Raw genomic sequence first — 27,955 nt, forward strand, 5'->3', positions numbered from 1 at the left:
GGGCGCCCCCCGGGCCGCGGCCGGCGCCCGGGGCCCGGGACCTGGAGGCGGGGGCGCGCGGCGCGGCGGCGGCGGCACCGGGACCCATGCTGGGGGGCGGCGGCGACGGCGGCGGCCTGAATAATGTGCACCACCACCCCCTGCACCCCCGTCACGAACTGAACATGGCCCATAACGCGAGCACGGCGGCCTCAGCCGCCGCCAGCACTAACAGCGCCAAGAGCGGCGGCTCCGAGGCGGCTCTCAAGGAGGGTGGAAGCGCCGCCGCGCTGTCCTCCTCCTCCTCCGCGGCGGCGGCGTCCTCCTCTTCCTCCTCGTCGGGCCCGGGCTCGGCCATGGAGACGGGGCTGCTCCCCAACCACAAACTGAAAACCGTTGGCGAAGCCCCCGCCGCACCGCCCCACCAGCAGCACCACCACCACCACCATGCCCACCACCACCACCACCATGCCCACCACCTCCACCACCACCACCACGCACTACAGCAGCAGCTAAACCAGTTCCAGCAGCAGCAGCAGCAGCAGCAGCAACAGCAGCAGCAGCAGCAGCAGCAGCAACATCCCATTTCCAACAACAACAGCCTCGGCGGCGCGGGCGGCGGCGCGGCTCAGCCCGGTCCCGACATGGAGCAGCCGCAACATGGAGGCGCCAAGGACAGTGCCGCGGGCAGCCAGGCCGACCCTCCGGGCCAGCCTCTGCTGAGCAAGCCGGGCGACGAGGACGACGCGCCGCCCAAGATGGGGGAGCCGGCGGGCGGCCGGTTCGAGCACCCGGGCCTGGGCGCCCTGGGCGCGCAGCAGCCGCCGGTCGCCGTGCCCGGGGGCGGCGGCGGCGGCGGTGGCGGTGGCGGTGGTGGCGGCGGCGGCGGCGGCGGCGGCGGCGGCCCGGCGGCCGTCTCGGAGTTTAATAATTACTATGGCAGCGCTGCCCCTGCTAGCGGCGGCCCAGGCGGCCGCACTGGGCCTTGCTTTGATCAACATGGCGGACAACAAAGCCCCGGGATGGGGATGATGCACTCCGCCTCAGCCGCCGCCGGAGCCCCGAACAGCATGGACCCCCTGCAGAACTCCCACGAAGGGTACCCCAACAGCCAGTACAACCATTATCCGGGCTACAGCCGGCCCAGCGCGGGCGGCGGCGGCGGCGGCGGCGGCGGCGGAGGAGGAGGAGGAGGAGGCAGCGGAGGAGGAGGAGGAGGAGGAGGAGCAGGAGCGGGAGCTGTGGCGGCGGCGGCCGCGGCGGCGGCAGCAGCAGCAGGAGGCGGCGGCGGCGGCGGCGGCGGCTATGGGGGCTCGTCCTCGGGGTACGGGGTGCTGAGCTCCCCCCGGCAGCAGGGCGGCGGCATGATGATGGGCCCCGGGGGCGGCGGGGCCGCGAGCCTCAGCAAGGCGGCCGCCGGCGCGGCGGCTGGGGGCTTCCAGCGCTTCGCCGGGCAGAACCAGCACCCGTCGGGGGCCACCCCGACCCTCAACCAGCTGCTCACCTCGCCCAGCCCCATGATGAGGAGCTACGGCGGCAGCTACCCCGACTACAGCAGCCCCAGCGCGCCGCCGCCGCCGCCGTCGCAGCCCCAGTCCCAGGCGGCGGCGGCGGCGGCGGGGGCGGCGGCGGGCGGCCAGCAGGCGGCCGCGGGCATGGGCTTGGGCAAGGACATGGGCGCCCAGTACGCCGCTGCCAGCCCGGCCTGGGCGGCCGCGCAACAAAGGAGCCACCCGGCGATGAGCCCCGGCACCCCCGGCCCGACCATGGGCAGATCCCAGGTAACCCCCGCGCCGGTCGGGCCTGCTTCCGCCGCGGCGGCCTCGCCGCGCGCCTCGAGCCCTAGTTTCTTTCTTTCCGCGTACTTTTTCTGCGTCTTCTGCCGGGGGGGAGGCGGGGGCGAGGCGCCCAAAGCCATTTTAACTCGTGGCTGCCTCCCTCGGAGGCTGGGGAGGGCGCGGGGCCCGGGGGCCTGGGGAGAGGGTCGCGCCGAGGGCCGGGACGCGCGCTGGGATGGCCGGCCGCCGAGCACCCCCGCCTCGCCACCCCACCCCGGGCGCGGAGCCGCGCGTCCGGGGCCGGGGACTGCGCCGCGAGGAAGCGGTGTGGGCGCTGGGGACGGCTCGGGCGGCTTTTGTAACAAAATCGGCGCTCCGGGCCGGTACGGGTCTGGGGAGGAATGTTGACTCCGTCTTCTCGGTTAGCGCCAACAATAAGCTTTAACTGGGAAAAGAATGAGGAACTTTGTCCTCCCTCCAGCCACACCGCGTTCCCTCTTAGCCTGCAAGGTGAAGGCAAGAAAGATAGGTTCAGCTTTGTGGCAGCCGAGTGTGTTTTTCGTAGTTTTGCCCGGCTATTCAGATATACTCGATGCGAGCTGTGAGTTGGAATGCTTCGTAGGAAAAATAATACCCCAATTTACAACGACGTGGAGGTAAAATATTCTAAAATAAATCGATTCATTCCTGAGAATAGCCAGGAAATCCATTATTTGGCTTACAGGCTGCTTGAAAGGAGTCACCTTCAACAGATAGACTATGTTAAAGGAACGCGTTCCGGTTAAATTGAACTTATTTTGATCATGGATCAGGCATACATTTTATTCAGCAAGTCCAGGAAAATAGCAGGCCAGTGAAAATTGATCTTTTTGGATCGGATTTATTTGGATTTTCTTTAATTTGCTGTCGCCCAGGTCCTACAGCGTTATTAGGAAGTGTCCTGCACTCTTGCTGTTTCTTGCTCGTAGGCTGAGCCTAAAGACTGACTTGATCTCCTTTGCAAGGTTTGGAATTTGAATTGTGGAGGTAAACTGGCTGTAATAGTCTCCAGACAGCTGCCTCTGAGTTGACATCTAATCTGCCATCTGATTGGCTCCTCTCTCACCATTGGGCATTTAGCACTGCTGATGTAAATAGAAGTGCTGAGCAGTACAGTCACAAAAATTCTTGCCACAAATAATAACTGAGCTCTATTACAAGCAGATGTAAGGTTGAATATTATTTAAAGCTTAAGTTATTATGAATCATAGTTATTAATAAGAGGATTAAATACTAAAATCGTTATGCTGGTGTCCAGTACGGTGGGCATTTACAAAAATCCAGATCTTTGACAATCTTAACGTGGACACTGCATATATCACGGACTTTGATTGTAGGATGAGGATATGGCAATTGAAAATAATTAAACCAAGAATTTTACCAATTTTTGGATTTGTAAGGCTTTTCTGAAAGTGCCCTTTACAGATTAAACTGTGCCAAAAATGAATTGTCAGCCCACGTAGTTTAAAAATTATAACGTTAAAAATTTCCAGGTTCTGAGGTGCAACAGTATCTTCCAGTGATAATTAATTAGCTGTATAACAAGATTAAAGCTATATTTTTTTAGTAACATGTGTTTTAACAATTCTAGTCGTTTAAAGATGTTTGTGGATGAGGAATTGTAGTTAAATTGACGTATTATTTAAAAAATCGCGAAGTGAGGAAACTAATTTTGTAGACAACAGTCAAAGGGAAAAAATGGATAACCTTGTGAAATACTAAAAATTATTTTATTTTTGCTTCTGATTTGGAAATACAGAAATGCTCTAGGAATTTTTTTTTTCTGTTTGATGATTTTGTTAGGTTCAGTGATGTGAGCCTTCTTTGAAGTGCTTACACATGTATTAAGGAAACTATCACATGCAAGGCTGTGCTTCTTCCAAATAATCTTTCTCTCGTAGACATCTTAAATGCTGTGAAAGTTTTTAAAATTCTAATTTGTTAGAAAGGAATTAACAGTGGTTGTAATATATGTTTTTACTCAGCTTATTTATTTTAGGAAGATGTATTTTAATAATTACCATATCTTAGAGGAGAGACGTGTGAGAATGAATACAGGACTGAATTTAACAGATAATCCTGTGAATCCCTAGCTGAGGACATTAGTGTCCACTGCTTTCAAATCTGTAGTTACTGGAGTTTTACTTTTAATGAAAATATATTTTCCTACTCTTGATAGAAAATAATGTGATTTCAGTTTTTATCTTTGATTCACACAAGTAAAAACACAGAGAAGTCTTGTGTAAATAAACCCATGTAATTAATTTTAAAAAGATTTACTTTGTCAGCTTGCTTTTAAAGGGATAGTTTAAAATTCACATCTTTGTTAAACTAGAATGGAAGGATGATAGAGGCAGATGGAGGTCCTTGTTACTTTACAGTATTATTTCTTAATGGTACCAATCATTTTAAGTATTTTGTTTTCTTGGAATGAGAGTGAATCCATTATGTCCTCATTGTGACCCTTGGGAATAGCTTTTTTATTTTTGAGGGGGAAGAAAAATGCTGGGCATATGACCTAGATTCACAGATTTCTTTTGGGTACTTTGCCGTTTAACGTGTGGAATGTATCTTTTTTATAATTTTTCCTTTTTGGAAGGCTGGTTTTTATTTAGTATTTGTTATGATGATTATGATAAGAAATAGGTATTTGTCCAAAATTCTAATATACTGTGTAATTATAGGCCATAAAGTACTATTAAATCACGTTGTTAAATGATGAAATTTTCTTGTGGCTTTAGCATATTTAGTTTCATTTTTGATTTTAGGAATGGTTTATATTGGGTGGCAAATGTTTTTATAATTGGAAACAAAATATATGTGTATATTGTATTGGGGGGTCTTTTTAAAAAGTGAAATAAGCCATTTTATGATACAGTTTGTTACTGGCTTTTTCTAAGATAAAGTAGAGTAGTCTCAAAAGGAGTACTGAGGTCTACTCACGTAACCAAGATTTTACAATGTCCACATTTGTGCTGAATTCCATTAATCCTATTTTTACCTTAGTTTTATAGAATATAATACAATGTAATAAAAAGAGCCTTATTTACCATTAAAAGAAGTGACTAGCTGGTTTACAAAGCAGGAAGTTACAGACTGGTTCCTGATTACCTTAAAATTTGTATAAGATACATTATAGCATAACATCATTCTCCACTTCCCCCCCAATGAAATTTTACCCTATCTCATGTTTTAAATCTTGTAAAGAAATTATTGTGCCCTAAACTGATATATTTGCTGAGATATGGCTGGCTGGCCGGCTGCTCTGTCGTCAGAGAAGGTGGAATGGGCAACTGTGGTTATAGAAAAGGCCTATCATTAAAAAAAAAAAACAACAACAAAACAAAAGCAAAGAAAATATAACAAAAATGTTTAGAGTCTTCTGCTTTCCTAGGTTACCTGGAATGAAATACATGGCTTAAGATTGTTTTCTTTGGATATCCTCATTTCTGTGTACTTACTTTTGACTTTTTTTTTTAAAGATCACTACTCTTTAAGACAGCTATCACTTCAGTTTATGTTTATATTTAAACACAAAATTGATAAGTATGTTCCAGGGAACATCATATTCTCACCTTGGGCCTATAGTGAGAAACCTTAAACCCCTTTTTTCTTTGGTTTTGCTTTTTATCTATATTTAGGAATGAATTTTTGGCAGCGCTTTTTCTCCTTGTTCCATTTTTCCCGGCATCATATTGTATCAGAAATATCACAAGTGTGTTGTGGAGATGGAAATAATCCAAGTCACCCTTAGACACTTACACTAATGTACTTTCCCTCTAACTATCATGTTCTTTCATTAGGATTGAGAGAATAACATCTTCACTCTGGTATAAAAATAGTATTAGTTCTGGTTTGAGGACCAATTCTGAAAATGTAAGACTGTGTGGAGGAAGACTCATAAGTTCATTTGGTAATTTTATCAGACACACATTTTAAAACAGGTGTAAGAGAATGGGGTTGAGTTTTCAGTTCCATTTCTTATTAACGGACTTTATTATTTTATAATTTGGGGCACAGTATATCTTTAAAAAACGGCTTCTGATATAATAGGAACTTACTTATTTCTGTAGGATAAATACCAATATGACAGGCAAACTGAAAAGATGATCGTTTTGCTTACTTATACCCTGTTCTCTCATAAGAAGAGAGTGGTTTGATTTAAAATTTGTTAGGAGTCTCTGAAATTTTATTTATTTTGAAGACTGATTTGGACATGTAAATTTTGGATGTAATGCACTGGGAACTATACCAGCTTTTGCCCAGTGCCCTAAATTTAGAGGTTTTTCTCACTACAAGAATGACACTACTCAGTTAAAGGATCTGTGTACTTTGATCCATCATTGAGGAAAAGGAGCTAATAATTCACTTGTGTCACTTTCATTTTGGCCCATGTGTAGATTTGTAAATTTGAGGCTTATATTTATATTTGAAAGAGCTGTTGTGTATCACTTAAGAACAGATTTATGGAGGCTCACAAGGAATGTTAATAAAACTCAAATTCCTTTTTTTTTTTTAAGCAGTAATTAGATTTTCAAAATGCATGTTACAAAATTTTGTACTTACCGGCCACTGCCACGTCCTAGGCCTCTTTAGAACTGGATAGTAGTTGGTCTCTCTGGCCTTTTCTGAGGTGTTTTTCTTCATCAGGAGATGTGTGCAGATTCTCTGTGGATATGTAGAGTAGAGCCACGTACTTGCTGTGTGCGTGCGTGCGTGTGTGCGTGCGCATGTGCTTGAACCTGAGGGATCCCTATTTGACTTCTCCATGTGTCTGCGGGGAGAAGTAAGTACCAGGCACAACTGCTTATCCCCCAGGGATGTGTATATATATATCATAGATGTAGAACTGTCACACAATATAGCTTTTTACAGTTTTGAGGCTATTTATACAAGACTAAGTGGCTCTTTTTGGTTTAATTGGGTGATTGAGTGAATTAATTTTGATCTAAAAACTTTGTATACTTTAGTGACTTTTTTCTCTTAGAATTTTGATGGAAATAAAATGATAACAGATATTGGTACTGAGGTATTAAGTATCCACTTATTTTGCCTTATGCTAAGATAGGAATGAATGGAATTGTTGGTATACGCATACTGTAGTTTTAACCTAATTCACCCTAATGGAGTGACTGAGTGACTTTAAATAAAATAAGTGCTTCCACAGTAAGTTTTCAGCAAACATGTTGTTTTCAAAGACTTTAACTTGGAGTAATTCTAAGCAAACTATTTCCTTAGATTTACTTATTTGAATAGGATCCAGTAGGCAGTTCTCAAACCCACTTCTGAATGGATCAGTGCCAAGAATATTAGAAGGCTACTGAGTTTGACAGATGAACTAATGATGAAATTAATTTGTTCCTTGAATGATATTTATTGCTCGGAAAGAGACCAAAGCTCTAAAATGTTAAGCGTATCCGGTTTACCAATAGACACTCTTATTTTAGGTAGGTGGCAGCAGAATCTGGACTAGATCTGTCATAGCAAGGCAGTCCTTTTGAACTGAACGAGATTCAGCTTCTGCTCACCATCTTCTGGAGGATGCTCTTCCCAGCATCTCATTTGGGCCTTGATGAAAGATGAAACTTGAGAATCAGACAAGTCATTACTTATTAGGTGACTCTGGAAGGGAAGCCATATTTGATGAAATCCAGAAGAAAATCCTAGACCACATTTTCAAGAACATGGGAGGCTAAAAAATTGTATGTATGTATTTTTTTATTGTGATAAAATATACATAACATAAAATTTACTGTTTTAACCATTTTTAGGGGTACCGTTCAGTGCCATGAAGTCCACTCACATTGTTGTGCAGACATCACCCCATCCATTTCTAGAACTTTTCATCTTCCCAACTGAAATAAAAAGTTTCATGTCAAGCCTTCATATTATTTATTAATGTGTATTGTAAGCAAAATAATCTTTTTAGAGCCATCGATCTTGCTGCTTCATAGTTTGTTAGTAAGTCCTTCCTCAGATATTTGCTAGCAGTGCTCATGCTGTGTGTTCGTGTCTGCGCACGTGTGTGTGCGCACCCCACTCCTTCCTCCCAGTTCTAACTTGGGGGTGATCTTCTTCCCAGGTTTGGTCTGCTTGGAAATATGTTTTGTGTAGGTTAGTTGTTCATTGTCAGATCATTAAAAGTTTAAAAGCAGCTTTTTGAAGACTTTCTGTTTAAAGGTTTGGAATACTTTGTTGAGAGAAACCTGGTACTTGGTTAAATAATAGGACATGAAAACAGACTGTTAGCGTGATCCTTTCCCCCCTTTACTTCTCTCATCTTTTGCATGTTAGCCTCATTTCAAAACTGGTTTTATCTTTCTACTATTAGTGGAAATAATTTACAATGATAATTTTTTTTCCAGTTGTGTTTTAAGTTTTGGGCCATCCCAGCCCCCAAGCCTGAGCAAATCCATGTGATGCTGTGTCTTTTTCCATAGTGTTCTGTGCCCCAAATTTGTGCTTCTCCCCCTTATGTTTTTAACTTGTAGTTCTCTGCAAAACTGCAGAAATTCTTTGTATGTGGAAAAATTCCTAAATTAAGATGATTGGTCTTTTAATTAAATTTAGGGGCAGCTGCAAAGGGATGCTTCTTAGATCCCGGTTAGTCTTAGAAACAGGCTTTTTTTGTGTGTAAAATTTGGAGTTGTATTTTAACTGCTATTGATGCTGATATGTAGTTCCATCTTTAGACGATGAGTTGTGTACATTAGCACTGAAGTCCACAGAGGACACAGAAATTGTACTGTGATTTAAGAGTGTGTACTTGGAAGCAACAATGATTTCTTAAGGTGTAAGCATTTAGCATTTGTGTATGCTCTGAGGTGTAGGCTAGATAAGTATCTGCTCCGGATGATCACCTGGCAAATATTTATTAAGTACCCATTTTCCTCATCAGCCCTGTGCCGGACACCGCCAGTAGCTGGGGTGTGGGGATCACTGCTACTCTTGTGCGCGGTCCAGGGAGACAAAGTGTTGCCAAAGCCGGCTCCCCCTGAACCTGGGCATGGCATTTTTGGCATCGTTGACTTAGCACTGGCTCATTTAAACAAAGTGCAAATAGCAACCATGTGGGTCAGCAGTCTGTTGGCCTGCTTTTTTGGGTGGGGGAGTGGATTTTCGCAAAACAAATAATTGTAGATTGTTGTGATTTGGTTGATGTGAGCTAGTGACTCTTTTCCATTTCTACCAGTTACTGGCTTTGTGCCACAGCAAAATAAAGATCCCACTACAAAGAATAATAGCTAAAGAAGGAAAATATAATCACTTTGAAATTTATATAGAATGGTCCTTTTTCTTTTTCTCAGTTTTCTACATTACATGGGCTTTTGGAGAAAAGTTAAAACAGTCTGCTCAGATTTAGGAAGATACTTGGATTGCTGGAGTATTTTTGGTAACTGTTTATTTAATGTATGCTGGCTGAGGAGTAAATTCAGCTACTGCTTCTGGGTCCTGAAATAAACCTTTCAGAAAGCGAGGCATTGATGATTAGTGGAGGCTGTTCTAGAATTCTTAGTATCTCCTGTTTCTTTTTGTGCTGAGCATCTTAGAAGTTAAACCATTCACTGTACTTCATAGCCTTATTTTGAAATGACTGGTAATTCTAAAATTTGTCTAGAATTTGGCATCTAATTTCTGAAAATTTAAGAAGCAAATTTTAAGGTTCCGTGACCATATATTTATATATATGTTAAGCTCTAACCCCATTTTAATATCCTTTAAATTTTCTGCTTTCAGTTTGTATTTTTTATAATAAATTCACTTTACCCAATGAATTATAAATGACCTTGGAAATAGAAATGTAAAACATTGCTACTGCTGAGCAAGAATCTGTCTGAAGAGGCAGACATATTTCTAAGGGAACTGGTATGTTTGTTGTTTATTAGTTTATTTCTGTGATTATGAGGATTTACGAGAGAATGCGAATATATTACAAGGCATCCTGATGTAATGGAAAGATCGTGGGCTTGGAGTTGGTAAGACTTTGACTCACTTGTAGACTTGAGTGCCCATTTTCTCTGAGATAGAGCAGGGGCTCAGTTTCCTGATGTGGAATGTTGCCTGCTGGGCGGGGTTGTCACGGAGCTCATCTCTGCAAATCCTGTGGCATTGTCATGTGGTACCTCTTCTCTTCCCACCTGTCTTTCCAGGGTGTAGTGAACCCTGAGTTCTTGCTCTCTGCCTGGCCCTGCTGCTCTTCAGGGTGTGGTTGCAGATAAGTCCCTGCCTCCATCAATTAGGTGACCCCAGTCCCTCCCAGCTGCAAAATTCCGTGCTGCTTTGAATTTTAAAAAATACAGTGCCTAATCAGCTATGCACCGCTGAACATCTTATTAAACTATACTAGATCCCGGACATGTTCAGTGAATATAAACTGAGGCCTATGCAAATACACAGATTTTGTGAATACCACTGCAATTTCCCTCACAAAATGTAGTTTTGTACTGATTGGGACTCTTGCAAGCAATTGCATGAATTGGTTTTGGTTGACCAGTAGAGCCCGTGGTGGATTGATGTCATTAGGTCTAAGCGGCTGCCTCACAGTATTCCATCCTTAATATTAATCAGTAAATTCTGAGAATCATTCCTTTCTTACATTTCTGAGACCTTTCCACTTTCATGATCTACGAAAGTGACTAGCCTTTTAGGGGAAGTACTTTTTGCAAATGAACAAAGTTTCAAAAAATTAAAACTAGGTCTTGGGATTCTGAGTCGTGGACTTTGGTCTCTGATTCATGGTTAAGTAACTTCTGCATCTGTTTCAACTTCATTGAATATGTGATTCACATTTGGTCCTTAGCAAGATTATAATTTACTCACATATCAGAGAGGCTTAGGGTTGCTCTCGAATAGTCAAAGCTGGGAATGTCAAATCTGAGAATGCCAAAGGCCTGTCTCAAATACGTAGGTAGAGAGGAATGGTTTTTTTTTCTTCTTCCTTTTTTGTTAATGCTGAGATTTATAAAAGTATCAGGGACAAAATTTAATTCTATTATGAACAAATACTTACTCTGAGCACCACTTGGTGCTTAAGATACAAAGAGTCAATATAACATATGATCCATAATTTTCCCTGGTGAATTATCATAGACTCCTGGTGTTTTACAAAGTGGAAATTAAAATGAATGGCTACATTATTCTCCTGCAGTTCTGTGCAGAAAACTATATCCCTCAAAGTGCATCATCTAAGAACTATTTGAAGAGTAGTTGATTATGTATCTAAACTGAAAATTTCCTGATGAGTATATTATACATTTCCAACAACAGTTTCAAGGAAATCTGTTCATTTAGTGTTTCGTGGTCTTATGTGGAAGGTCAGTGTGCCTGGAGGTTGTTCTTAGGTGCTCTGACATTGATGAGAAGGTGATCTTAATTTGGATTTTGTTTTGGGTATCATGTGGGGATTTTTCAGCTAAAGAAATGATTTTATAGTGTTACTAGCATGAAGGATTTAGAATTCAGTTCATTTGGGGTCCCTGGGTAGCTCAGTTGGCTAAGCATCTGCCTTTGGTTCAGGTCATGATTCCAGGGTCCTGGAATCTAGCCCTGTGACAGGCTCTCTGCTCAGCAGGGAGCCTGCTTCTCCCTCCCGTCCTGCTTGTGCTCTCTGTCACTCTCTCTCTCAAATAAATAAATAAAATCCTTTAAAAAAGGAGAATTCCGTTCATTTACCTTCACCGTATTGAACAATCTCCTATGTGTTAGGGCTTTGGGAGTATAGCAAGAACCAGGGCATCAGGCAGATGTTTGTGGAGAGCCTACTGTGTGCCTGGTACTGTGGTGGGTGATGGATTCCTTGTGACAAGGACGTGGACCTTGATGGATTGACAATGCAGTCACTAAGGGCTAGTAAACATGCTGCACAGTACAGTGTAAACGGTTCAGTGGGAGAAGTCCTGATGTTAGTGGGACATCCCACAGAGACTAGATCGAGGTGGGGGGAGAAGTAAGGAGCCTCTGCGCACTAAGGTTGAATAAGCTGAGACCTGGTTAGTGAGCAGGCGTTAACTAAGTTAACCAAGTGATGAGGCCTGGAGATGGAAGCAGGAAGGGGCAAGGGCAAGAGCCAGCAGGTTAGAGAACCTGGAAGATTGGATGTTGACTACCTGTGTGACCTTGAGCAAGTGACTGCACCTGCCTGAGGTTCGAAGTTGCCTCCTGCCCAAAGAGATGGGAAAGAAGACTTAACCCATGGAATTGTTTTGGGAAGTACACTTGATAAAATACTGGCATGCCACCTGGCAAGGAAAGGGATGTTTCCAAAAAGTGACAAAGGATTGTATTTTCTCATGGACAATGAATGAAAATGAGTTAGATGTGGTTCTGTATTAGTTAATTTAACAAGTTAATTTAACAGCTTATTAGTCTTTCCTCTCGGAACAAATAGGTTAACATTTGAAGCTTATTTCTAGTCCAGACAGTTTCAGTTCTTTATTGCCTGATGCGTCTGTACCTTGCCAAGTGTTAAGGGAAAGTGAGTGATGGGGCAATCCATGACATTTCTGAAATGTCTGCTGTTGTTTGCCAGTCATATTTTTTTAACTGGTCAGGGAAAATAAATTCAGAAGATTGATAATTGGAGCATTTAATTTCACCATCATCAAACATTTAGTGACCTTGGTGTAGGGGCACTGTACCAGATAAAAAGATACCCAGGGAATCTTTGAAAATTGTTAAATATCGTGTTGTTCATTGGTTAGCGTAGAGGAATATTCTTAGATTATGTGAATATTGGTGATTACAATAAATAATACAGTTTGTGGGATATTTTTATTTTACCTACTATTCCATTTAACTAGAAACGTGGGTTGAATAACTCCGGCCTCGTAAGCAATTTAAATTTTGAATCGAAGGAAATTGGTGGTAGGCAGACAACTTGCCAATTGGTGAAATGGAGCTTTTGCTTTTAATTAGTTTTCTCCATGTGTTTAAGAAGTAGTTTATTAACTGTTGAAAAGTTTTAAAAATTGTAGTCACATTTGTTATGATTTTGCTGGGTTTGAAAGTCTTCCCTTTCCCCACTCTTGGTGCTAGCTCCTTTCATTTTCATTTGCTGAGCAGAGAGAACGCTCAGGAAGGTGCATGCTATAGCACGCAGAGGCGTGCTCTGTGAAAGTCTTGGTTTCTCCTCTGGTATCCATCATGTGTGGCAAGACTTAGTTTCCCTTCTCCATTGAGACATTTGTCAGAAGTATGAGCACTTTAAAGAAGTAGCATTTTACTTTTATTCAGCAATTAATTAGTGACGATAGGATGTGAAAAGCAATTTTGTGTTTTGTCTTTTATTGTGCATTAAGTTCCTGTAGTTTTCCCTATTGCTATATTATTAACGAGGAGGGAGAGAAGAATGGAGGGAGAAGTTGAATTTTATTTAAGACACTTATGTTCGGGTAACTTTAAAGGAATGTGTTCTTTTTAGTCTAACTACCCTTTCCTGGGGTTTCATGGTTCTCTGAAAAACTAATGCAAAGAAGTTGTAATCAGCTGTTAAGATATTTGAGCCAACTGGTTGTCAATATGTTGAAGTTTTATTCTTGGTGTGTCTAGAAACTTCATATAAATGCATTTTATGAAGAAGGAGGTGTACTAGCCTGGCTGAACTGTTAAAGCTGAAATCTGGATTTGATTTGCATATGTGGTATTTTTTAGGGACTCGCAAAGTTTCACACATGAAATAAACTAGGTAGTGTGTATGGCATCACATGATCAAAATATTTTTCCCCTTACTGCTGCCAGAAGCTATCTATTGCTTTTCAACAATCTTACTTGTTGGGCATCATGCCAAGATGTTTAAGACAACCCCTTACGTGAGCTGTTCCATTCTTAACCTCTTTGACTGAAGTGCCGTGACCTTCACATATGTAGATTAGCCATGTGCTCTGTGAATTGAAACTTGCTGCCTCAGGAAGAAAGGGTTTTTCTTTTTATTCCACTGGGAATTTGACAGCCATTCATCCCTGACCTGGGCAGAGGTAATGCAAGGAAATTGGATTCAAATGGAACGCGGACAGATAACAGAGGGAGGCAGGCAAGCTTTCTACCTTGCGGAGGATGAAAATATCCCGTGGTATAGAGAATGTGCTGATGTGAAGGATCTGAAAAGTAACAGAGAGAGAGATAGGTAAATGTAGGCATTTTGGAACAGTGTCCTTTTTAAAAAAGGACGTTGTCATTATGGGCATTTCTAATCAGCTTTGACTCTACTCTTTCTCTTCCTTTCTAATCTAAGTTTTTGAAATCTTTTTTTTGTATTTAAAAAAAATTTCTTAACATGACTTGAGAATTAAATAATGCTAATATTGTGGGCAAGCGTGGACTTACATACATTTAATCTAGATGAGTCTCTCAAAAGTGGAAGTCATTAGAAAGTTGGAGAGATGAATGTATCACGTGTATCTAGAAGAATCAGCAAGTTTCTTTGTCTTTACACTCTAAAATTTTGAAGTGAATTGATACACAGTTTTACTCATGTGAGAGTTCTGAGTTTTGTAATGATTAATAAAAATAATTAACAAAAATAATGAATTTTTGTGTTTTTATTAGACAACTAGTTTTAAAGAATGTTCACCTTTGCTTTGTTGGTAAACATACTTGAAATTAAAGTAAAATTCAGTGTAAATAATAGTCATGACGCTTGATTAGGTTGATATGACAGAGTGTTGAGAAGGAAAGTTCTCATTATAAGAATAATGGGTCTGAAGTGGTACTCCAACTGGTTTCTTTGCAAAAGGAGGGCATGATTAGGGCCGCCTGAAATTTATGAGTGCTTTTGTGTGGCTTTCAGAGCCGAGCCTTTCCTGTGTACATTAGGGCTTGTGAAATATTATGGGTCAGAGCATCCGTTACAGGCTCTGTGGGAGACATTGTTGATACCCAGCCTCTTCTATGGGGTGCAAAAGAGGGTGTCTGTGTGGGGAATGTGCTTAATGAATACCGTAGACTAAGGAATACACAGTTATCCCTTGACTTGAGGAAGACCTGTTTCTTTCCATATGAGGACTAATAAAAAAAAAAATTGGGAAAAGTATCTGGTTGTGATCATGCAGAATGTGGGGCCTTTCATGGATTTCTGTTAACATGGCAGACACGAGGAGTGATGGTCCATAGATGGTAGGACTCTGGTCTCACCTGCTTGTTTACGTGTAGTTGGGAAGATGGAGCAGCAAGTCCGTCCTCCCAGTGAGATGAGTGCAGGGCTCAGGTGAGGAGGCGCCTGTGGCTGAGAAGACAGAGTAGGAAAAGGAGCAAGGCAGGCATGTGATTCACTTCCGGGTGGAGAGGTGTGGAGTGGCCCTCCTGGGACAGCACGCAGCTGGGTACGGATGAGGCAGAAAAAAGGGTAGTGAGTCAGCAGCCAAGCCTTGAGGGATTTTTCTTGTTTCTTTTTAAACGGTGGCCTGTATTTTTTTTAAGATTTTATTTATTTATTTGACAGAGAGCACAAGCACAAGCAGGGAGCAGCAGAGGGAGAGGGAGAAGCGGGCTCCCCACTGAGCAAGGAGCCTGATGCGGGGCTCAATCCCAGTATCCTGTGATCATGACCTGAGCGGAAGGCAGATGCTTAATCGACTGAGCCACCCAGGTGCCCCTAAACGGTGACCTGTATTAAGAGTGTTACACGGGTACACAGGAAATCAGCCTCTCCTTCTAGTCAGGTGTGATTGGTAAAAATATTACAAACACACTGCTTTCTATTCTTGGCCTCCCAAATAAAGAACTGCACGTTCAGAGACAGAGTTTTAGAGCCCTGAGTAATAGTGATCTAATAAGAGCAATAACAGTAATAATAGCTCTTATTATTGAATACTTACCTGTGTGCTAAGCACACTGCACGTATTAATTGCAGTCTTTCAACAGTCTTGCAAGGCAGTCTCCCAACTTTATGGACAAGTAAACTGGTAAAATTAAGTTTGTTCACTATCCAGGTATGTCTGGTGCGAAAGCCTGTATTGTCTCCACTAAAGGAGTAGTTCTCAAATTGGCTGTGCATCCGACTCCCCCAGGGGGCCGGCGGGGCCTTCAACCCCCCCCCCCCCCCCCCCCCCCCCCAAGTGATTCCGGTATCCTCAGGCTGTGGAATGCCTGGATGCCCACCTTTCTCTTCCCACAGAGGTCATTGATTTATTTAGTGGTACAATTTAAATAGACTTCTTTGTTGTTAAGATGTGTAGAGTTACATTCTTATAATCGAGCTTTTACTATATTTTGGCTCCATGGTCATAAAAGACAAAGAGGAAAGAATCTGTGCTTCAAGCGCATGAAGGTGGCTATTGATGATTTTTCTCGTGGTGCCACTGAACATTAATTTACATCTGCCTGTCAGAGGAAACTGTCCCAAGATCTGGGTCATTGCTTGGAGTTATCAAGGGAGGCTATGAAATAGTCTGTTGCTGTTTGAAGAGGAGCATAGGTTCTGTTCTGAGTTATTCACACATGGCTGTGACTAAAGTTTCTGGGATGAGGAGGTGATGGACCAGCATCTAGAACAGTGTCTGCTACGTAATACCTGCTTAATAAATAGTTTTGATGAAAGAATGGATGAATGGACTGGGCAGCGTCTCGGTCCTGAGTTACGCGTGTTATGAGCCCAGAAATCTTAAATCCAAGAACGTGTGAAGAGAGAATGGAGATGGAAGGGAGGACAGGTGACAGTTGGGGACCAGAAGATTGGAGAGAAGGGAGAACACAGGCAGCCGGCAGCGAGAATTCTGGAGTGAAAAACCAACAGATTTAATGTTTGTCATGTGCCCAGAGTGAACTGCTGTCATGATGAAAGTGGTAAGACAGACCCCCCCCCCCCAAATTGGCGGATCTTAAAATAATTGAGATGCTAACGCATAGTGATGAGAACAAATATAAGGCAGGAAAATCCTCCCAGTTCTTTGGTGAGGTCATCTCATGACATGCAGTCAGGAGTATTTCTGTCTTTGCTGTCGCCACATGGCCATTCTGGAACCAGAATCAGTGATATTGGGAGGGTATTTAAAAAGCACTTGATCAATGGACCCTGTCCAATCCTTGTTTCCTTTGTTACTTACTTAGTGGCGAACTTCTAGGCTGGCCAGGCCACAGAATGTTGGGATACGTCCTGAGACCCTTTTAGTCTTTCTCTTCCCAATTCTGGCTAATAAGAAGGTATGATACTGGGAGATTTCCCTTGTGTGTTCCCAGCTGTTCCTCTCTTCTGAAACTTGTCCATAAAACCACACATCTCACGGCTTTAAAGAAAACCAGTTTGGCCCATAAGCTTGTCATAGACACATGGTGTAAGTTCCATTCCGCTTAGCCCTTCCTGCAGAAGTGTGTGAGCAGCGGGAGAGGTCACAGTACTGGCTCTGTTCATGTCTGTTTCCTGGGTTTGCAGCTTGTGTTTTTCTCACCTCCTGACTGCTCCCAAGTTTGAGGTTGAGAATATTTCTGAATGACCTACCTCCAGAATGCTATTTTTAGCTTAGAATGAAATGAAGGCTTTCCTGTCTCGTGTTTCCTATTTTCTAATAATACTTGATTTTGTTTCATTATTTAGAGTAATGTATCACTCCTGGAGTAATCGGGGATTTATAGTTTCTGAAGTTAATGCCGACTACATCTGAGCCATCTCAAGCAAACGAGTTAACAGTCTGTTTTTAAGAACACATTGGAAGAAAAAAACCCAAACAAACCAGTAACCTGTGTTTTAGGCTGTAGCTGTTTGTCGCCAGCATGTCCTTTTCTCTAAGACTGGATCTTTAATTTTGTCTGGTTCTTCAAGCTTAGGAAGGGAATGAGCATCCCTGGTGTCTTATCAGTCACATTTTAATCTTGTGCCCTATGGTATAAGGTATCTGTTTTTTGCCTAGAAAGCTAACACCTGTGTTAGTACTTCCAGAAAGTTTCTGTAGTAATATATCATTCATCCAGTGCACGGTTTCCAGTAGCGCCAGCGTAACATCCTGCAACAGCTGAGAAAGCCTTCAGGAGGTAACTGTCAGGGCGCTCAGGAAGTCAAGCCTGTCAGAGAAGAAGAAAGCCATTCCCTCCCTTCTCAGGCATAGATGAGAGTTATTTGGTTCTCCATGGTAACTTCCTTTTTTGCCATGGTATCAGTACAAAGTGGAGGAGTTAGTTGAGCAGCTGTGGGCAGCAGGTGAGAAGTGGGGCCTCGGAGAAGCAGACGGATGAGTTGCGGCAAGTTCTGCCGACCACAGGGAGGGAACCAGCTGTGCTGGCTTTGTCCCTGGTGACCTTCTGAGGGAGTCAGGTGAGAAGCAGGCCAAGCCTTCCAGGCCTCGCTGTCTTTGAGATCCTCGGACCCCAATCTGGTAGGAGAAGCATCGAGGGTAGTAATATGGGGACATTTGGAGGGATACGTTCCATACCCCAAGAAACCTTGGGAAAGAAGAATGGAAAACCAGGGTTGAGGGTCGGTGGGAGGCTTTGAAGTTGATGGGCAGATACTGTGCTACTTCATCCTTGACTCATTCAACAAATAGGTATTCATATCTAGTCAGATGCTGATCTGGTTGCCTGATGGATGAAAGTGTTCTAGGTGCTGGGGACACAGCCATGAATAAAACACAGGCCCTGCTTTCATAAGGCTTACCTTCCAGTGAAATTTAATCCCAGAGATGGCAGAACCACCTGTCCACGTGGGGGTGACACACTTTATAGTTGGGGTGAATAGCGGCACAGGGGAATTCAAAAGAATTGAACACTGTCCAAAACTGGTTATTTGCTAATGAGGCCATATGTGAATATGTAATAAAAATTGCTTTATAAAGAACTATTATGGTTATTTCTGTAGTCTCAGAAATGCTCAGCATGCACCTCTGGTGTCAGAGGACAGCGATGAAATGCAGCATTTTTACTGTCAGTGGTTGAAACGGCAAATGGCAGCCCCAATGCTTGCCTTCATTTCCTCCAAGCCGAGAGGAGGAAGTGATGCAAACACAAAGCTCTCGATCTGACTCCACAGGGAGAAATCACGTGGTATTGTAACTCTTTGAAGGTGCTCACTTACTTTTGAATCATCCTGTGTATTTAGTGACAGACTGGTTGTGGACATGTTGGGTTTGAGATGTGTTCCAAAGAACTAACTGGAGATGCTCACAGGCAGATAGAAAGTACTGGAGGGTGATTTGAGCCCAGTATATAAATATGGGTTCTACACATGAGGTGCTGGTTGAGAATGGAGTTCATGAGATTGCCCATGGGAGCACGTGTATGGGGAAGAAAGGGGTGCTGAGGGGTTTTAGGGAGCACTAACATTGAAAGAGTGGAAAGGGAGCCAGCCAGAGAGCCAGAAAAGGAGATGGAAAGCATGGGGAGAGTTCCACCGAAGCCACGGGGGACAGAGGTTTCTGGAGGCGAGACATGCACAGCTGTGGTAGGCTCTGAGGAATGTTCAGATAAGAGTGGGCGCTGAGGTCTTGTCATCTGTGCTCATTGATGACCTTCGGAAGAAGAGTCAGGAGGGAGACAAGCTGCAGCAGGCTGTAGGGTGACTAGGAAGTGAGAAGGAGGCTTTCAGATGGTAGGAAGAGGAGTGGGATTTTTTTTTCTTTGTTTTTAAATTTAACTGGGAGAGGGCTAGAGAATTTGGTTTGCTGTGTTGCCTCCTGCGCCCAGGCACTGGGCTGCGTGCTCCCTAAAGGCCAGTTGCCCTCTCCCTCTCCTGTTGGACTGTGCTCTGCCTGGGTAGGGACCTGAGGGGTCCTTTCTCTCGTGTCCACATGGTGGGACTCAGTGTATGACCGTTGAGGGGCCGCCTGTGTTATGTGAGGTCCCTAATTTAGTCCTTGCAGCATTCGTATATGACCGGAGGGGGCACATGTGTTTTGAGCAAGGCCAACAAGGGATGGCCCCACGAGTAAATCTGAGTCACATTAACTCCGCAGCCTGCTGCCGTTGGTCTTTGGTAAGGGTGGAGGGTATACACTGAATTTGTAGGCTGAGGGGAGGGAGACACATTTTTATAGAGATTACTTAACAAACATTTCCGCGTCTGTGCCAGTAATCTTAGGCTAGGGCAGTGGTCAGCAGGAGTAGAAGCTGTTGTTAGACATCTGCCCGTTACTGTCTCTGAAAACCTGTGCTTGGGAGCTGGCATTCAGGATTAGCCACTAAAAGTTCTGAAACCGTTTGTTCTGTGTGTATAAGTTATTCTTTGGTGTTAAACTTGTTAGGCATGTATGGATTTTCCACCGTGTGTTTGTAGTGAAGTCATTCTTTAAATTACAGCTTCCTACCCATCCTCTTTCCCTCATGGTACCTGGAACCTCGAAAGGAAATTCCTTGTTTTTCCATTGTACTGAAATGTTAAGTTTTGAGTAATTAGTAATATAAAACACTTTCCTGATTATTATAAGAACCACTTGGCATAACCTATGAAAGAGGTATTGTTATTGTACCCATTTTACAGACGAGTCAACGAGGCCTAGTCTGGATAAGCCTCAGGAGCGTGTCTAGGACGTGGCGTGGGCCCAGCGTGCGCCCGGTGTGAGCCCAGGCATTCTGATTCCCAGTGCATTTGTTCTCAGCAGTGCCCAGTGCGAGCAGGGTTAGATGAGTGGGCTGCATTTCTGTTGTGGAAGCTGTCACTGTAATAGCAGTTTTTTTTCTTGCTTTCTTATATTCACATCATTTGATATTCTATGAGGATATTGGAAATGTCGGTGAAGAAAAATATCCCTTTCCCATCGATGGGATATTATTTGCTTAGATGTGGAAGATAGAATCTTCCAAGAAGCCGCACAGTAGGTGGTCCCCCCTCCCCCCGCCCCCATGCGGGCAGCAGGTGAGCTAGAGGAGAGTCCTTTCCTTCTTCTGTCTGTCCTAGGAGAGGGGGCCCAACGGCGCGCCCCCGGACTCCCTTTCTTCAGGACCCACGCCTTTATTATACGTGTCCCTTCGGCCCCTTCTGCTCTGCCAGTTTGGAAGCAGTTTTGAACTAAGGTGCATTTCTTTTTTGATGAGAGTGAAGGAAGGGGATCTTTATACTTGGTTTACTTTTTATTACCATTCCACCTTCCTAAAGAGAAAACTCCGCATCCTGATACATAATGTGACCTAAGGATGTTTTTCCAGCAGAATGCTTTCGTAGCATTGTTACCGAGTAGAACTGCTCTGTCCAGTCTGGTAGCCAGCAGCCGCATGTGACTATTTAAGTTAAAATTAATTACAATTACGTAAAATTAAAAACGCAGTTGTGCAGTGTACTAGCCACATCTTAAGTGCTTAAGAGCACACGTGCAGCACAGAATAGAATGTTCCCATTGCTGCAGAAAGTATTACTGGACAGTGCTCTCTGGAGACTCTGGTTGCATCTTGTAATTTTGAAAACGCTTTAAACATACGATTACTGTGCACCACTCTTAGTGCAAAATGTGAGCTCCTTGATTTTGGATGGCCATAAATAGGATTGAATCTCAATTTTGAAAATATTCTTTGTTGTCAACAGTCCAAATGTGTTGTGATGATCCAAAATTAAAAATTGATGGAAAAAAACCCAATAAAACAATATTACAAGAAAGAATTTCTTTCTCTGTTTCGGACTGTTTTGTCCAGGCTTTTCTACCATGTCATCTGAGGATTGTAGGAACAGAGAGGACATCTGTGTTGTCCACTATTTTTAGGAGGAGAGAAGAGGCTGCTACTCTTTGGAACTGAGCGTGGGGAGGGCTGTTTTACTTCACTTTGTTTTATTATATCCACTGAAAATAAATGTAAGACTGGTTAGTGTTTTTGTTTTTTGTTTGTTTTTTTCCTTCTGAAATGTTTGAAGGCAAGTACTTGATTTCTTTCTGTGTCACAGTTTGAACTTTAACTAGTGGTTTGGTAGTTGGAATAGGTTATGCATTTTGCTGTGGAAAAAAATCGAATTGCTTTCTCAAGGTTGACTAAAATGTTTTAACTCTTCATAGCAAATGAGGCGTGAAACAAATTGTCAAAAGGATGGAGACAAAGTTATTGCAGCACGGAATGTTTAATGGGCTGGTGATGTTCTACTGGAGGTGTGAGCCGAGCAGATAAATGTGTAAACGGCACCTCTCTCCTTTTCCCCTGCCCGATTTTTCACAGCTTGTCTTCGCGAGAGGACCTAAATCTATGTCAGAAAAATCGCAGCCCTTCTGAAAGTGTTAGATTATAGTGTTGCTATGAGGAATAATTAAGAAGTACTATAGGCAATGGATTAGGAGAAATAAACTTCCTGTTTGCAAACATTTTCCTGCATCATCATTAGATGAAGCAAAAATAAATTTTTAGTGTTTCTGGAAGCTTGATTATGTGTAAAGTATGTCACTGCTTCTTTATGCCCATATACTCCTCTATTCATTTGCTGTGCATCGTTCTACTCTGAATAATACCCTTTTTAGGATTTATGATTTTAGGATTTAGTTGTTGGAATAATAATGCTTGAACTGAAAGATAATGAAGTGTTGAAATCATGGACTTTTTACTTCTAAAATAGCAAATGTTAATTCAGGGACCGACTACAGGTTTAATAGGTGGTGCTTTATATTTTTTGGCTACTCCTTCCTTCACTTTGATTTTGAGGTTTCTTTTATAGGGTTTTAGAATTTATTAAGATATAGCAAATAGAAGGTTACAGCTCTCCCAGCCCACTGGGGCTTTTAATTTCAAACATAGATCATAGGATAGCCAAAATAGATGTTCCATGGAGAGTGTGAGGGGAGAAGTAGTAAATAAATAAAGAGAAAGATTATGCATTGGCCTTGTTTTTCTGGGGCTAAGTATAAGTTATTTTTTATATCTGTAACTTTTTTTTAGCATCTTACAAGCAAAGGGGTGGATGAATATGTGTATATATGTTTACGAGTATATGTCTTGTGTTGTATTTATGTATGTGTATACATATTTGCTGTAACTGCAGGCAGAAAACAGACAAGCAGCATCCTATCATGCTATTACAGCTGGTCTTACTTTTGCATCTTTCCATCTCCTTGTTACTTCTAATGGGTGTATGTGTGACTATGACAGTTTTTTCATCCCTTTTTTTTACTTAACCACTATAGTAATAGGTATATATAGGGAGTAGAATAAATTGATTATACAGTTTCCAAGCAACCATGTTTTTTGTTGGACTGACTCCAGGATGTAGAGATGATTGAGGTTGTGTGTGTGTGTGTGTGTGTGTGTGTGTGATTTTTATGCATTTATTTAAGCCTTTCAATGAAGATCGAAGAGCCAGCATTTTATTTATGGAATGCAGTCTACATTTATAAATTTATGTAATAGAAATGCATGTATATTTCCTGTGAGTTTTCACATAGAGAGGCGTAAATGGGTCTTGCAAAGATTGTCGTAGATGCTACTTGCCATTTTAAGAGGGAACCAAAATATTTTCCTTCCCCCTCCTTTCGATTTGCTCTTATCTTTGAGCTACCTTCTATCTATCTGTCTCCTGTTATCTTCATCCCTCTGTGTGCATATCTGTCTCGTACTTACCTCGACTTACCTTTGCTTTTGTTTTGCGGTCATTTACGAGCCCCCCCCCACCCCATCCCCTTCAAGTGAATTCTCCTTTTGTTTTCATGGTGTGCTTCTTCTTGCTTTCATTTTGTCTTTTTCTTTTTATTCCTCTTCCTTTTCTTGATCCAGTTCTTTCTGTCCCTCCTCAGCTGCTCACACTGAGTGGATCAGTTTATAAGCTTCAAATTCCGTATCCTGCCCTGAGTGGGCATTCATACAGAATTTTTCCTATGTGTCTGTGGTTACCTTTTGCCAGTGTGTTTTAAAAATCTGACCCTTTTGATCTCTTCATGTCCCTGTTTTTTTCTCTTCCTAAAACTAAGTTTTAAAGATTAGACAGTATTACTTACTAATTGCCAGTATTTGTAAAGAGATGTGTAATTAGAGCGGGAGTTTAACGAATGCAGACATCTTGCTAAAGTTCTGTACTTTACTCACTGACCTTTGACTGTTTAATAATTGCTTATTATGAGTATGTATTTGTTTGCTTATATTATTCAGGCTGGAACAAACCTCCTGCAACTTACCCTGGAGTCTGGTTTCTCTTAGGTAGATGCTTATTCTGGAGCATGGTCGTGACTCCTTGGATTTGAATTTTAAGGCAGATTTAGCATACACACTTAATTTACCTGCCTCTTGCTGGGCAGCCTGCTAAGTGAGAGAAGGACTAGACAGAATAATCCAGTGAGGAAGGTATTCAGTTTGAATACCCAGCTCTGCCACTTACTGTTTCTGAAACGACGAGAAAGTACCCAAGCGCTGGGTTGTTTTGCGGAGTAAATGAGACACTCTATGTAAGCATATGGAGAGTGTTTTCTGAGTATTGACTGCTGTTCTTACCATTGCCATTACTGAAGAAGCAGGTTTACACTTCATTCAGGGGCAGGTATCAGTTTGCCCTATAGGAATACTCTCTGCTGTTAGAGCTGCTACTGGGAAAAAATATTTTTCATTCAAAGGCCACCTTTCCTTTTATTTTCTTTCTTTTCCACATGTGGACGGAAGAAAAAAAATAGGAAGAGTTACATACAAACTTTGAAACCTTGTGATGTGATTGTTTTCTAGTTAGAAAGCTCATTTCTAATTTATATCATGGTCACTTCGCTTCTGTCACGTTCACTGAATTAGGTTCATTGCTGGGACCCAATATCTTAACCATAAACCTTGTTGTTTCTGTGTCCTTACTAGTAAAATGGGGATTAAGTGAACTGTCGGAATATACTGCCTGGGTCCTCAATAAATGTTAAACTCATGTACAGTGCAGCTAACAAACCTTTAAAGCCTTAAAAAAATGGCATATGGTTTTCAAAAAGTGCTTTTAGTTTCTGAAGTTGGGACACTGTGCCTTAATGTGTCACTCAGTTGAAAAACAGGTTCTTGTCTATGGCTTTCATAATTTCATCAGAGCTGGCTTGGAGGTGTCCTTGTTCTCTATTCGTTCTTCTAAAGACACATTTTACATCAAAATACATTTCACAGGCTTTTTGCATCACAATTTCAACCAAAGTTCAAATGTGGGTTGTTTGATATTACTTAGTAAAAATAACTTTGCAGATCATTTACAGTGCTTTTCTTACCTAGTTCTCTCAATCTTGTGAGATTTGGTTAATATCCCTCTTCTGTATATGCAGAAGCTGAAGCACAGTTACTTGTTAAGGGCACAGCTTGGAGTCAAGCCAGGTTGGGTACCCCAAATCTGAGTTGGTTTTTTTTTTTTTTTTTTAAGATTGTATTTATTTATTTGTCAGAGAGCGAGAGGGCGTGCACGCACAAGCAGGGGGAGCGGCAGACAGAGGGAGAAGCAGGCTCCCCGCTGAGCAAGGAGCCCGACTCACCCCAGGACCCTGGGATCATGACCTGAGCCGAAGGCAGACACTTAACTGACTGAGCCACCCAGGCGCCCCAAATCTGAGCTCTTTCTGGTATGTTACAGAGATTCATCAACCTATAGACGTGTTAAGTTAAGCATTTAGGTCAGGGGTTGGCGTACTTTTCCTTTAGAAGGGCCACAGAGTCAGTATTGTAGGCTTTATGGGCATTGTCTTAGTTTCAACCTCTGAACTCTGCTGGTTTGGCACAAGAAGCCATGAGCAGTATGTGAAAGATGGGCAGGCTGTGTGTGCCCGTTAACACTGTGGATGCCGATGTTTGAATTTCATGTAATTTTATATGTTGTGAAATATTCTTCTTCTTTTGATTTCCCCCTCTCCCCAACTATTTAAAAATGTAAAAAGCTTTCTTAGCAGACTGGTCCTCCAGAAACTGGTGGTAGACCAGATTTGGCCTGCAGGCCATAGTTTGCCTCCCTCCGTTTTAGATCTTGACTGGGGCAGGACATACTTCTCCATTTCAGGTTCCATCCATATCTTTCACCCTTCCCCCCCAGTTAGCCATCTTTATTTACACAACTCTGTATTCTCTGGGATCTTGGCTCAAGCAGCAGCCCTAACTAGCATGGAGCTGGAGGATTTTGGCCTTTCAGATGAGACTGGGGTCCCCAGGGAGTGAATGGATCGCCCAAGGTTGGCAGGCCCATTAGCAAGAGCTTGCATATATTAAAGCAGGCTTCTTGATTCTCTGTATAGTAGTCTTTTTTGTTGGGATTTTTACTGGCTATGATTTAATTACTTTTTCATGTTCTAAGCATTCTGTCATTTCCTTAATTTCCCCCCCCAAAGGTTTTGAGTTTTATTCTGAAAAAAAATTTTTTTTTTACAGAAGTGCAATGCGCGAATGTTCTTACATAAAAAAATTCAAACAGTGGCAAAAACATTTATGTTGAATATTTAAATTCCTTTCACCACTTCTACTTATCAGAAATGTATTTTTTCTAGCCTTCTTTTTCTTTAAAAATACTTCATATGAACGCATACAATTATATAAACATAAATAATCCATGTGTAAGATCATATTATATACATTCAACTGTTTTTTTTTCCCCCCTGAAGCCTCCTTTGGACACATCCCATTGGTTCTGCTTTTTAACTTGGGATAATTTTGTGTGTGTGGTGGCGGAGAGGTTCTCTTATTATTGTCTAAGCAGTCAGTGAACAATTGTAAAAAACCCTCACATTGTCATTTTTACTGTGGACTGCTGAATCATTTTGGAATGTCATTGTCTTGTGAGGCTGTTGGCCAAGAGGATTTGCCTGGAGGGATCATGACAAGGTCTTTAGGCATGAGCCCTGCATCACCTTTTTTTGTGATATCCTCATGCAATCCCAGGCTGTGTCACTGTTTACTTGTGTGCTGTTCATAACAGAGTTTCTTACAAGGAGTATGTTATAAAAAGGCTACAAGATGTGTTACCTTTGATGCTTTAACCCTACTGTATCCCAAAGCTGAAGCAGGGGGAGACATTTCAAAGTAATTGAATTCAGTAATTGAAATTTCAAAAAGTAATTGAGAGAAGATGAGGGCATTTCCTATTTGGAAGGCATCAGCAGGATTTTTTTCCTTAAGTTATTTTCATTATGTCTAGTTAGCTTCAGAAGTAAGAAATGAGAACAGAAAGGAGAACCTACAGTGGTATAATGTAGACCTGGAAATATTTCAAAGTTCTCCTCCTTTTTTAGGTATAGTACTAAATAGATACCCTAGTTAGATGGGACTATAACTTTGTAATTAAAATCTCTTGAAAAAAAAAAGGGACCTTCATCATGCTTTTGACAATCTCTTGTGTGGTAGCCTTGTGAATATGGGCTCTCGCCAAAACTGACCGTGAACCAGAAGGGCCCTGGTGCTTGTCAGTCCCTGTAGTTCTCTTATGGGCCCCATGCCACAGATTTTCGTGGAATCATACCTTTTTCCTTTTCATTCTCTTTCATGCCTGTGTTTTTTTCAGTGCAGCTGAAAACAAAATTTTTTTAACTAGGGTCCACGCTGAGCGTGGAGCCCAACGCGGGGCTTGAACTCACAACCCTGAGATCAAGACATGAGCTGAGATCAAGAGTCCGATGCTTAACTGACTGAGCCACCCAGGCGCTCCTCAGTTCAGCTGAAAATTTTTAAAAAATGTTTTAAGCACACGGAGTCTTCACAGTTAAAGAACTTTTTCTAATCTCTATGCAGATATGAAAATTGTTTTCATAGAGAAAACATCTATATTGTTTCTTAAGGATTTATTCATTATTCGAATAAAGAATTTGCCGATCTGGTTTTAAAATATAGGTGATTATCCTGCTCTCTTCTGCTCTTGTTTTTACTTGATGAAAGGAAAGAAATTTAAATAACAAAAACAACATTTAGAGACACTAAAATCTTTGATTAAAAACAGTGTTAAGGATTTTTGTTTCATTGGACTTTGGGGAGAAATATCTTGAAGTTGTACATAGGAGTTTGTTTTTATCTCTGTGACTAAAGGTAATCAAAATCACATGGCTGAACAAATCTCTGAAATACTGCTTTTTAGAGATTTTTATTAATTGTGTCTGATTTATTCAATTGATTTGCTGTAAAACACCAAAAACCTAATCTAATAAAGCATTAACCGTCTTATTTTTGGCCTCCTTTTACATTGCTTATTCTGTGCATCAAGCTGGCCCATAAAGGCTCAGTGTGTTTTGGCTCTGGACTGCTGAACAGTGTCATGCTATGACCTCCTGATGTAAAGAAATCAGCACGAGACCCACAGTGAGTCTTTTGCTCTTTGCTTTATATGCATTGTGAAGGATGCAGTTGTTTGTACT

General features: G+C 42.3%; 1 protein-coding gene across 7 annotated transcripts in view; it reads left to right on the forward strand.

The window, feature by feature from the left end:
• Positions 1 to 57: 57 nt before the first annotated feature.
• Positions 58 to 27,955, forward strand: part of ARID1B (AT-rich interaction domain 1B) — a 437,894-nt gene continuing 409,996 nt past the window's right edge. For 6 of the 7 annotated variants that reach the window (XM_025866378.2, XM_025866380.2, XM_073894146.1 and 3 more), the window contains exon 1: positions 58 to 1,760. In XM_025866378.2, coding sequence (XP_025722163.1) covers positions 87 to 1,760 — 1,674 coding nt within the window. In that variant the 5' untranslated portion in view covers positions 58 to 86. Of the gene's footprint in view, positions 1,761 to 25,098; positions 25,190 to 27,804; positions 27,900 to 27,955 lie in introns of those variants that run through there. The other variant, XM_073894148.1, reaches the window with a different exon arrangement.

The sequence above is a fragment of the Callorhinus ursinus genome, unplaced genomic scaffold (assembly GCF_003265705.2).
Source record: "Callorhinus ursinus isolate GAN/ISIS: 27379988/994484 unplaced genomic scaffold, GSC_fseal_2.0 scaffold6, whole genome shotgun sequence".
Taxonomy (NCBI): Eukaryota; Metazoa; Chordata; class Mammalia; order Carnivora; family Otariidae; genus Callorhinus; species Callorhinus ursinus.